Below are 13,603 nucleotides of genomic sequence, written 5' to 3' on the forward strand. Positions count from 1 at the left end.
GAAACAATTCTTCTATCGATAACCAGAAAAAAAAAGAAAGGACGATAAAATATAATTATATCTGCTCAAGGCATTAAAGAACTAAAATAGTATTACAGAAAAAGAGGGTTAAGTTCCAGAAAAAGTGAGATGATCATATCATTCAGGCTATCAATAAATTCTTGCAGCAGTAGGGGGTCAAAATGTTGGCTCCAAGGCTCTCCTCCAAAAAGGAGGCCTAAGGAATCCCTACCTTACTTTTGCGGGGTGTCCTCCATGTCTTATACATTATTCCAAATACAGAAAGTGCCCAAGATACTGAAGTTCAGCTTTAAATAATCTCAATAGCAATATATGTATGGATTTAGCTGCACAGAAATTGCAAGTGCTTGTAGTTGCAAACAATGAAGACCTCTCAGGGGAAAATAACACCACAACCTCAAATTGATTCTGCAGTTTTTTCTTAGCATTCTTTGACAGCAAAATAATAAAAAATTAAAGCAAAGAGATGACGTGATGAAAACAAAACCCAAGAAAATCGACATAAAATATAAACCATCCACAGGGAATCCACATAATGAAGTTATCAGACACAGAAATTGACAAAACTTTGTTGAACACATTAAGTATGAAGTAAAATTAAAAATTTACATATTAGATATTATAAATGTTAACTGAATGCTAGAAAAGCAACAAAATTCTAAAACTGAAAAACTACAATAACTAGAAATAAGACTTTCAAGGATAGATTGGACATGATATTAGACACAGCTGAAGGGATATTTAGTGAACTAATTAGAGTCGCAATAAAACATCTAGAGTGATACATAGAGATGCAAAAGATATATAAAAGAATTATGAGTATAACTATGAGTATAAGAGGGTTATAGGATATAAGGGGAATATATATGTATTAAATTATATAAATATATGAAATGATGTCTCAGAAGTTTTCAACACTGAATAAAGATGCAAAGACACAGATTTAAGTGGAACAAGGGATTGAAGTAGGGTGAATACTAAAGTGACCACACAAGTAGGCACATTAGAGTAAACTGTTGAAAACAACAGACAGAAAGAAAAATCTTAAAAAAGGAAAAAGAAAATCATCTTCCAAAGATTAACAATTAGGTTGATGCACAGCAACATAAGGAAAGCTAGAATAAAATGGAATATGGTCGCAACATAGAAAATGCATGCCAGAAGGGAAGTCTATACCTCAAAATGCAGGCACACATCTATGTATGTGTGTGTATTTATGTTAAAACCATGCTTAACCAAATAAAATCTGAAAGAATTCATCCCCAGCAGACCTGCACTAGTAGGAATATCGTACATGACAGACAAAATAAAGAACAATTGAAATGTTTAAAACAGTCAGTGAATACAAATGATACTGACTTTATAAAATAATAATGTCTTAAGGCATTCCAAACACACATGCGCGTGCACGCGCGCGCACACACACACACTTAAAATACACAATAGCATGTTAAGTTGGAAGGAAGTTTAAGTACATATTCTGTGACGCTGGCATTGCCTTGGAAAAAGAAGAAAGTGCCAAATAAATTTAGATTTGGTAAATAGACATGATGCGACATCTATAGTAAATCAAAAGAACAGTAAAAGAATATATAATTGGTAGTATAATACAAAGAAAAAATGAAATAATTTAAAATCTCAACCAAAAAGAAAAGAGAAAAAGACAAACAGAACAGTCAGAACAAATAGAATCAAATAGTAAAATGGTAGATTTAAACTCAAATATATTGATAATTACATGTATTGATTACATCTAATTGATTATTAGAAACTAAACTCTACAAATCAAAGCTAGAATCTGTTAGGCAGCCTTGATAAAATAGTAACAAAAACAACAAATTGTTACAGTAAGTACATAAGAGACATACCAAATATAGAACTTGTAAATATTGTAAGTAAAAAGAAAGAAAAATATATATTATATAAGCACTAAACCAGTGATTCTCAAAGTGTGGTCCAGAATATCTCCCTACCCCCTTCCCCAGAGATGCTTTTAAAGGTTCCATGGAGTCAAGGCTATTCATAATAATTCTAAGACGTTATTTGCCTTTTTCACTCTCAATTGTTCAAGAGCGTTTAGTGGAATTTTCCAGAGGCTACATGAGGTGTGATATTTTAGCAAACTGAATGCAGAAGAAAATTATGGAAATCCAGCTGTCTTGTGTTAAGCAAAACATTAAAGAGATTTGCCAATATGTGTAACAATGACCCTCTTCTCACACTACCTTTTTGTTTAAAAAATATAGTTATAATTAATAAAACTGTTATGAATGCAAAGGCTTTATTATGTTGAGCTCTAAATAAATTAATAAAAACAATTTTCTACTTCATTCCCTTAATACAGTTAATATTAACAGATATAACCTACATAAATGAAAGTTGTTTGGGGGAGGTCCTCATTCATTTTTAAGAGTGTTCAAGGGCCCCGAGTTAAAAGAAAGTTTGGTTATATCAGACACAGACGACTAAGAAAGCTTTACTACAGATGAAAAGCTACATTTACAAATGATCAAATTGGTCAATTCAAAACAGAAATATGTAACAGTTATGAATTTGTATGCACCAAATAGCATGGCCTCAAAAAAATATTTACAGGAAAAAAAACTGGCTATAAGAATAAAGATCTACAATCAATAGTCATCATGGTGGCATGTGTATATTAATAATTTTCTCCATGACTATGCTAACATGTTCAGTACCCCATTTAATCAATAGGCGGTACAGCATAAAATGAGAAATGAGACAGGCTACCCTGAATTTCAAAAAACGTGCCTATCCCAAAAATAGCTCTATGAATATAAACAAGTTACTTAACTTCTCTGCGTCTTTGTTTCTGTTTATCTTTAATACTAATCTTTGTTTCTTTATTTGTGGAATGGGGGTGATTTCACAAATAATCATACTGAAAGGATTAAAAAGTGAGAGGATTAAAAATAATATTTTAAAGTAGCTTGTATAACACTCACATGTTAGGAACTAAAAATGATAGCTATTATTGTTTCCTAACAATTATCTTCAATAACTGCAGTGGCCAAACAAGGCTTTAAAGAGAAATGTTTGCGCTCAACCTTGAAGAAGTAGTAGGATCTTAATACACACTCAAAAAGTGTCTATACAAGTGATTAAAGAATCATTTTATCCAGTCAATGCATTTGAATCAAAAGGGGAAATCTAGATGAGAAGGAAGTTAGAATAAACTGCCAACGTTTCTCTTTTAATCTTATAAATTCTTTGCTGTCAAATGAAGGATGATAACTGAGCAAAATATATTTAAGGCAAGCCTTACCTTAGAATGCTATTTATTACTCCTCAACATATCTAAGAAAATGATTTTCTCCCAGTTAAAATTTATGGCATTTCTTCCACTCCCCATCCAAAACAAAACAAAACAATACCCCAGCTCCCCCCACACCCACAAAAAAAAAAATTAAGAGCCTCTTTCAAAGGACTTAAATATAATAAATATAAAGGATTGCTTAAATATTCTTGAATTTACTGCTTCAATATATTCTTTTTAGCTCTTTCAAAGTTTGTTAGGTCCCACAGAATAAAACTAAAGCCAAGTGTGTTTATCCCTCAAAGGGCCCTTGCCTATGGCAAAATTAGCATTTGGATATACTTACTACAAATATCTATTTCAAAGAATTCCTCCCACAGAAATGAGCCTATAGTCCTAATAAAACATTCCTACCACAGGGTTGGGCGTGGGGGGCGACTCTCCTGTAAGGAACAGACAAACTAAAGATGTTAAATTAGGCTGGAGGTTTTCACTAAATAGTGCTTGGTAAGCATCTACCTCTTTTAGCTGCTCCATGATTGATATGTTTGACAGTTATGTAGAAACATGCTGAGCTGCATTTGCGATTTTTAATTTCTATTCAAAAGTCCTCCAGGAGCATCCACGTTGCACGGGAATAAGAATACTGAAACAGGAATCAGGAAAGCTGGCTTCTAGCCCCACCTCTGCCAGGAGTTAGATGAAAATTATGTGGGTCTGTTTTTTTCGTCTGTAAAGCACGAAGCTTAGACTGGCCCATCTGTAAAATTCCTTTCAGCTTTGTACTAGGCAGTGTTGCATTTCAGAACTAAAGAGTAAGCTAGCACCATCTAGTGGTACCCAAAGAATTCACTAAGTATTATATATAATAGGAACATTTCTACAAGAAAAACATCCAGAGCTTTATTTTATTTTACTTCATTATGTTTTTCTCATGTTCCAAAGATAACATCTGGTAGCAAGAATTAACCCAGGGACACTTCCTCTATGAGCCACGACATAGTAATGAAGCTATGTGAAAATGTTGACTTATTTCAGTATCTCTTATATGAGTCTCGCTTTTCCAGAAAGCAGTATGATCTGAAAATAAAGCAGCAGCAAAACAAAAACAACACAAACTTTTAGTAGCTCTATCAATTTATAATAATATTTTATAGCAATGTTTTACCCGAAATGTATAAACCAATAATTGCTAGTATTAAAAAAACATTTTCCAGATTAAACTTTTCCTAAAACAGCAGAAACAAAAGCTTCTTGAATAAGAAAATAAAAATGACTGTTTGCTCTTATACACTAATACCATACTTATTTTCATGTTTACCAATATTCAATAAACGAAATATAGCAATGTACTGTATTCTCTTTATATATAAATATATATCACTAAGATAATCAATTGTTTCGTTTATTGCTGTATCCTCGGTAATATCCCAGTGCTGTGTTCTAGTGCCTGGAATAGTGCTTGCATATAGTAGGTTCTCAATAAATTTGCTCATTAATACACTTACTAATGAATAAACCTTACAATCATTACATTTTCAGCATAAAGCATTGTAATACAGTATTACAAAATAGTGCTAATTTTAAATATTAAATGCATATTTATTAGAGAGACAGTATGAGGTAATTTAAAAAATAGGTACTAAGGGTAGACGGCTGAGTTTTAAATCCTGGCTTATCATTTACTAACTGTGTGATCTTTGATAATTTATTTAACCGCTCTCTGCCTCAGTTCTTACCTGAAAAAAAAAAGATTTAATAGCACTAACTCAAGCACTTATATGAAAACAAAATGAGGTAATATGTGTAAAGCATATAAAATGCAAGGTGATTAAAAAAGTTATCTATTACTATATTTATATTAAATCATATTTTAAAATTTATATAACAATTTTGGAAGTAAATTTTATAAAACTATGTTTTAATACAACATACATTTTTTTCAAAATTAATTTAGTTTCAAAAGTTTCTTCTAGAAAGTCAATCAAATTCAAATAAAAATGGGAAGAAAAAAACTAGATTATAAATTATCACCTATTTTTAATTTGCTTTGGCTTGTCATTAAAAAACTAAATAAAAAAAATACTAACTCAAAATATGAAAGATTTCCCACAGATCAATTTTGTAAACTTTAATGATCACTGTGGCAACATCCATTTAAGAAATATTTTTTCCTAATTACTTGTAGAAAACTAAATGTTTTATCAATTTTGCCTGAAATTTATTCATGGGAAATTTTAGGCAAAAACAAAGCATGAGATACAATGACAGTATAACAAACTATTATATTTAAACTGCAATTTACCCATATTAAACTAAGTTATAAATGATAGTCGTGTAACTTAAAAAAATCATAAAACATTTGAAATTAATAAAAAGTATAAGAAAATCTCTTGTTTGATTAAAATAAATTCATCTGTAAAATCATCAACCTAAAGTGATCTTAATGAACTTAAAGCAATTATTTTGTGCATTCAAAATATGCATGAATAACTCAATTAAGTCAAAATATTCTACAATGAAAAACTTGCTACCAAAATAGAACCAATTATAGAAAATAATATAAAATGTACAGTGTTCTTTAAATTTTCATAATTTGTATGAACCTATATACCCCAATATAATAGCTTATTTTTTTACTACATTTGGCCAGAGAATAATCTGTACCTCAATATGTAATATATCTTAAAGATATTTTGAATTATATTTTAATTTATATTTCAGTTATGATTAATAATAATTAAAACCATCTTTTTCATAGCCACAGGACATAGTATGTTTAAATGTTAAAAAGGCAATAACAAAAACATATTAACTTTGTAACTTTTATTTACAGAATTAAATTTTAAACTATTACTTTAAAAAAGTATATTTCACATTGTTTCTATTTCTACATTTAAACAATTTAATTAGAATGGAAAATATTCAGCATAAATAATTTCAAATTTATTCCCTTAAAGAAACTGACACATTTGCTATTCTCATTCATTTAAATGCAAAGGTTAAATAGAAATGTGCATTAATGTTTTCTAATAAAAATAATTAGAGCTAAAATTACATATTAACTACTGTGATAACTATAGCTTAGTAAAAATTAGGAACAGATTACACTTGAAACTACACATATAAAATATGTGATACTGCTTCCAATTTTATTTCACCTCCTTAAGAAATATAGCATGGAATAGTAACTTATTAACTTTTAAACACAAATCTATCTTTGTGCCCCTTCATCAATTTATCATTGAAAAGACAAAATCTATGCTTTTCACTTAGCTCAACCAGAATCTCTGTTAAGCAGTTCCTGAAGATGAAAAACAGACTCCAACTGGTTTTCGGAAAATCTAGCTTTTCATGTATACTGTTCTCACACTCAATAAATACAGTGTTTTCATTGTATCCAACAGACAGCAAAGATGTCTTTTACCTTGTTTGCTTTGTACTACATAGAGATACCTCAGGTACATCAATTAATATGATGGCAGTTTTCACATAAATCTTGCAGATATCCTATCCCAGGAAATCCACTGGCTACAAAAAATCCCATAGAGTACTGCTGGCAATGAAAATGAAGTGAATGAGAGTTCAAGCATTTCTTCTTACAAACAACCTCTTTCTTTCTAAAGCTTGCTTTAGTGTGTACCAATATAGTAACATGCATTATCAATGCATTTGCCTTCATTCCAACAACAATGAAATTATTTCTATAGGTATTTTAAACTAAAACTCTAAAACAAACAAAAAAAGTGTGCATCAAAAGTATCATTATTTCCATATTGGAGAAGTCAACACAGACACATAGGCAAATAACACATTAAAAAATATTGAACATTATATTTTCAAAACTGTGCCTTGAAATGTTTGTAAAACAAAAGCTTGTTTTGTGCACTCAACTATTTTTCCATATTTAACAAAATGGGAGATGACTGTGACTGCCTAGATCCTGCTCTCTCCATACCTCCTCCAGAAATTCATAAAAAGGAAAAATACACACGATTTATCTTTCCCATGTAAATAGAAAATAAAGAAATTACAAGCTGAAATTTTTTCTAAGTGGGGTGATAAGTATCCAGGACCAACACAACCCAGGCGGAACTCTCCCTCATCCAGAGGGAATATATGGAAACTTAATGGATAAGGAAGAAGTGGAAGTCCCCTGGTAATGAAAGAATCGATGTATTATCAACAAGACCTTTAGGAAGACAGCATCATCCTGAGTGGGCTGACAGTGCTGAGACCAAGTATATAAGTTGAATTAATAAATGCAAATGGCCATAGTCTATATAAGAGGAAAAACATTTAAGCCTGGATCACAAAAGAAAACCCAAATCTATGCTGTACAGAAACACTCCCCTAAAACAAAGTGATTCAGAAAGGTTAAAGAAAATTATTTTTTAAATGGCCAAGTAGGCAAATAAAAACACAAAGAAACCATATCATACAAGGTAGAATTTAGTCTCAAGAGCATTAAAGAGAAAAAAAAAAGGGAACTTAGAATTTTCAAGGTTAAAACTCACAATGAAAATAACACAGTTCAGAACATCTATGAAATTATATGGAGCAACACTTATAAAGCAGAAATCAAAGCATACACAAAAATAAGTAGGCTGATAAAATACAGACAAATTTAAACTAGCTCAAGTCCCTCAGTCCGAGGTAGATCACGTAGACATAGAACACCTAAAACAAATGATCACTAAGGGAGAGCTTAAAGATGAAAACATAAACTACATTACAATAATAAAAAATAATAATAATCTCCTTCTCAAGTACACATGAAACGTTCCTGAAAATTGACATGTTAGAAAACCACAGCAAGTTCCAAAAAAGCAGAAATGGCACAAAACCATTCTTTGACTATAATGCAATAAAACTAGAAAGAGTAACAACAACAACAAAAAAGGCCTTTCCATATGGAAATTTAAAATCTTAGCTAAGATAAAATACATCATAAAATTGGGGAACTGATGAAAATATCAGAAGTTATGGACTAAGCAGTTGTCAGAGGAAAATTTATACACTTAAGTATTTATGTCAACACTGAAGAAGGATAAAAAATAAAGGGATTAAATATTTAACTCAAAAAGAAAACCATAATAAACAAAAGAAAAGCAGAAGAAACCGCTATTAACATATGGAAGGAATACAAAGTGGTATAAACCATATAAAAGGTATCTGGCAATATCTTCTTAAATTACAGATGTCCTTTGTCCCAACAGTATCTATGCGGGAAACTAACCTAAAAATATATCTGACAAATTATGAAATGATGTAGGTATCAGAGTAGTCATTATGGCAATGTGGAAGGCTAGAAAGCATCCAATGTCTACCAAACAGGGACAAGTGAAATAAACTCTGGTCCATCCACATAATCGAATCCCATACAGCTATGGAAAAAGAATGCTATGAACTCCAAAACATGTTGTTTAGTGATAAAAGCAAGACAAAGCACTTAAAATGTTCTATATTTTCTGAAAGCAAGGATTAGCATATATACATATATTTCTTAGCTATATATATGTATGTATATATGTATATTTATATACACACATAGACATATGTGCTACACACATATATACATATATATGTTATATATGAATACATACAAAATCATCTACATATAAAAGTAGATGGGAGAACAGAGTGAAAAAGACAGGGATGAAAACACAATCTTTGAGCATACCTTTTTAAAATGTAGTTTAACTTTGGAACATCTGTTTTACATATGAAAAATTAAATTGAATCAAATGGGAAAAGTGAACTAATTATATTTTAAATTCATAACGAGTGCAAAGGTAAAACACTTCAGGTATCACCTTGAGGACAAAGTGCAAGGGCAAAAAGAAATGCAAATAAATCTTAAAACATTAATTTAGTTTTATATTTAGTAATATTGGCATTGTTGTTTTGAAGGTATTTTATAGACATTATAAGAGAGAGTGACTAGTTATATTAATGTTGTTATCAACCAAAGATTACAGTGTAAGAGACGGGAATACAACTATAAAGTATAAAAAATAAATTTGAATTGAAGGTATCAATATTTTATATCTTCAATTAAATTCACAGGACAGGACAATTTGAGTATCAAAAGGTATAATAAAGCAATTGACTGAAATATTCTGTATTATAAAAAATTTCTGAGTTCATAAGAATACTGAAAGAGGGAGGAGGGGTTGGGGAGTGGGGAGAGGGAGTGGAAGAGAGAGAGAAAGAGAAAGAGAGAGGTACAAATAAAGCAAAATAAATAAAACAAAACAAAAAATTTGTTTAGCACCACTGAAAGTAATAAGGGCCACTAAGACCTTACTGTAAAAATGTCTCAATACAAAAGCAGGCATTTATCCCTGTCTTTCCTCTACAAACTATTTCAAGATAACCAAATAGTTCATATTAAAGGATTCCAGCTCAAAAAATATGGGAGGAATGATCAAATTAGAGGAGGGTGGTATCGGAGGGTAAACGGGATCAAATATATGGCAGTGGAGGGAGAACTGACTGGGTGGTGAACACACAATGTGATATCTAGGTAATGTATTACAGAATTGTATACCTGAAACCTATGTAATTTTACTAACCAATGTCACCCCAATCAACTTTAATTAAAAAAAAAGTCACTTTTTGCATCCCCCATTGTATTAATTGACTCAGGCCACATTAATCACTAGATGAAAGTATTATGTAAAAGGTTGGTGAATAACTTTATAATGGAGGGTTTAGGCTATCACTAGCTGTACCCAGTATTCGATTGTACCATAATTAACAGCAAACAAACACTGTATGGTTCCGAATTTAAGGCAGTATGATACACAGAGCACCACCTGTGAAAAAGTCCTGCTGAAATGACTAGATCTGAATCTAATCAAGCTTTTGAGCTAATTCTCATTTGCAGGAAATGCAGGGCTTACTGAAACAATTTCAGTGACACTACAAGGAAGTAAATGGGCAAATCCAGAATGTGGGATATTGTATAGGACAATTAACATAGGTTCTGCAACAAATCAGGGGAATGGGGGAAAAGTGAGAGATTGCCACAGATTACAGAGAATTTAAAGGCCTATATAAAAGTAATATGTATTATGTACGATTCAAATAAACCCAGCTACATTTGGAAAAAGAAGGAAAATTGTATTATGGATTATCAGTTGATACAAGGAATCACTATTAATTTTAGGTGTCACAATGCATTGTGGTTAAGTTAGAAAGGGCCATATCATTAAAAGCCATCTCCTGAAGTACAAAAGCATGAAATTATATAATTTTGGGATTTGTTTTAAAAAATAAAAAATAAAATCAAAACCAAGAAAAATCAACAATGAAACAAACGTGAATACGATTACATGGAATCTTCATGTATTTATTTCATAAATGGTTGAAATTGTCAAAAATAAAAAATAAATAACAAAACAGATGCAAACAAAAGTATGTTCAAGGAGGCCTATGTAGAACCAGGCCTAAGCCCATAAGTCGGCTTGCTTCTACTCCCCGTCTACTCCCATCCCACTCGTCGACACTTCAATCTAGATCATATTTCCTAATGACTGTGAGACAGAGGAAGTGGAAAAGATGGTACCATTTGGGGGTCCACAACTTTAAGCCATTAGCATTGTGCTAGAGTAAAGTTTTTATCTAGTTCCTGATTTCTTTGGCAATCCTTCATTATAAATGAACTATTATTTAAGCCCCTATTGAGTCCCTTGCAAATTTCACAAATTAAAGAATAGAATAGAACAGAACAGTTTAAGCCAGGTAGTGAAAAACATATGAGAATTTTATTTTAGAATTATCACACTGAACACAGTGTAGAAGTAAGTTGAAGCTGGATTTCAGTGGGTAGAAGAGAGAAGTTGAGTAGTGAGAAGTACGAGCAAGAACAGAACACGCTTTCACAAAACTTGACAGCAAAGTAAGACAGATGAGGTGATGGTCGAAGTGAAGGCAATAGAAAGAATTTGACATAAGACAGGTGATAAATGACGGAGTAAAGTACCAGAGGAGACTGACAGATACAGTATTTATAGAAATAGAAGGACTGGCCTTAAACAAGAAAAGACAGTTTCATTGCTGGATTACATGGATTATAAAGTATGAGGGTGGAAACGGATATAGATATATAGGTATTCAGATATACCAATGGAGGGATAGAGAAGATTAGGGAGATTCAAACTGATGAATTATTTCTTTTAGGCGGTATTAGTAGCCTTATCTAAAGAAGGAAAGGTTAGTGCAAGTGATGTATGTAGGCAAGGGGAGTAGTGATGAAAGGGAACAGTTATGACAGTTGCTGAGAAGTGTAGAAAGCATTGAATTGTAAAAATATGATGGCACCAAATGGGGGCATTATGTTCTCCAGCAGAGCTCAAATCACTACTGGTTATAAGTAAACGGGGGGTGAGTACATAGTAAAAAGGCTACTAACAACTACCCATTTGCCAGTGGTGGAAGCATATTCCTTTTATACACATTAAAAAAATTTTATTTCCGTGATAAATCAGGATAAAAATTAAATAAACATGACTTGAATAAAATTAAAAAAAACCCCACAGTGATGGTGGCCTATTCTTAAAAAGGAATAAATGAAACAAAATACAATAATGAGACATAAATGTCTATATATTCAAATTCCATCGTTCTCACCAATTCGAGTGATTTTATTATGTGAAAGTTCAAGATTCTGGATACTGGTGCAGCCATCAAAACCATGGAAGGAAGTTAGTTGATTTTTATTAAGAAGAACAACACAGAGATTTTCCAAATTTTCACAGTTGATAGTCTCAATATTATTTTCCTACAACAAAGAACAAATGCTATTAGTTTTACTTCAATGGCTTATTAATGAAACATTTAAAGCTGGCAAAAAAGAAAAAAAAAGGAAGGATGAGATATGATCTCCAGATGAATATCTGAATCTCTAACTTTTAAAATAACTATGTAGAATGCTATATTATCTAGATGAAAATATTAAGTGACCTAATAAATAATTAACTGATTTTGTATTTACTAACAACAATCTTTTAAAAGATGCAAAGTACAGAGGATCATATAACAAAATATTTCAATCTAAATGAACAAGAGTGATCATTGGGTCATAGTTCTTATAGAACTGCAATTTTAAAGAAACCAAACACTGAAAAACTTTAAGTCTCCCATTATCCCTCCTCATCACTTCCTTTCCAAAGAAACACTAACATCATGAGTTAAGCAAACATCTCATGTATAGGTTTATAATTTTACTATACATGCATATCCCTGCAATGCGTAATATTGGTCTCAGTGTCCAGATCATGTGTCAAGGATGCAACAGCAATTCTCTTTTTGAAGACCTCAGAAAGATAAATGGGCTTTTAAGAAATTTAAGGGTGTAGTTCCCTGCATCTCTCTCAAAAATATGTATGAGTATAGCCTTTGTCTAATGTCCAATGGAGTGAACTTAATAAGAAGCATAAAACCCACAAAGTTATAAAAGAAAATATATTGGTAGAAGCACCACCAGTTTGAACTGAAAAGAATATAATTTAAAATGAAAAGAATCCTCTAGGGACTCCTTCACCCCCACACCGCCACGTTTCTATGTAAAAAAAAAAAAAAAAAGGCCAAGAAAAATTTTCAGCTGCAAAATGGGGCACTTTTAGGGAAAAGGGAGTATGCCTTGAGGACGAAGTCAAAAGCCCAGTGGGCAGAATCAAGAGTCATAGAAAACTATTACCAAGAGCCCTTATTAAGGAATTGATGATATCTGCTCAGCTATTGACCAAGGACTGCTATGGGTTTGTTGTTTTCTCCCATTTTGAATGAGATTGACTACAAAATGAATCAAGACTTATCTTACCACTGTATGTGGGTGTTTGTGTTGGGGGGTGGGGGGAGGGAAGGTAACTTTTCATTTTACTGCACATGTATCTGGTTGAGAGAAGTATTCAGAGCAGATCGTCTCCACTTGGATCTGATTTAGGTGAGAGGATTCCGTACTTCAAGTCTGAGTCTGATGCTGTAAGTTGATGAGATTTGGGGGTCTTTGGGACATGAAAGTATTTTGCACGTGGGAAGGATGTGACTCATTACAAGCCAGTGGGTAGACTGTGGTAGACTGTTACTTTGAAAGCCCCCAGTAAACCTCACAACCCAATACTCATACATCCACATAGTTCCCTTCCACATGAACTCAGGGCTTGGCCAGTAGAACATTAGCCAGTGCGATGGCAGTAGGTGCTTGATAAGCACTTGTATATTGGAGCTTGTTTTTTTGGATTCAGCTACTCTGTAAAGAAGTTCAAGAGAGCTGGGGTGAGGGTGGGGGTGGGGGGG

At 32.1% G+C, this 13,603-nt stretch overlaps 1 protein-coding gene across 1 annotated transcript in view; it reads right to left on the reverse strand.

Annotated features, from left to right (window-relative positions):
* The window catches only part of LRRIQ1 (leucine rich repeats and IQ motif containing 1), a 195,576-nt gene that overhangs the window by 168,666 nt on the left and 13,307 nt on the right, over positions 1–13,603 (reverse strand). The window contains exon 4 of the mRNA XM_019652283.1: positions 11,936–12,086. Coding sequence (XP_019507828.1) covers positions 11,936–12,086 — 151 coding nt within the window. The remainder of the gene's footprint in view (positions 1–11,935; positions 12,087–13,603) is intronic.

This window comes from Hipposideros armiger, unplaced genomic scaffold (genome assembly GCF_001890085.2).
Source record: "Hipposideros armiger isolate ML-2016 unplaced genomic scaffold, ASM189008v1 scaffold_177, whole genome shotgun sequence".
NCBI lineage: Eukaryota > Metazoa > Chordata > Mammalia > Chiroptera > Hipposideridae > Hipposideros > Hipposideros armiger.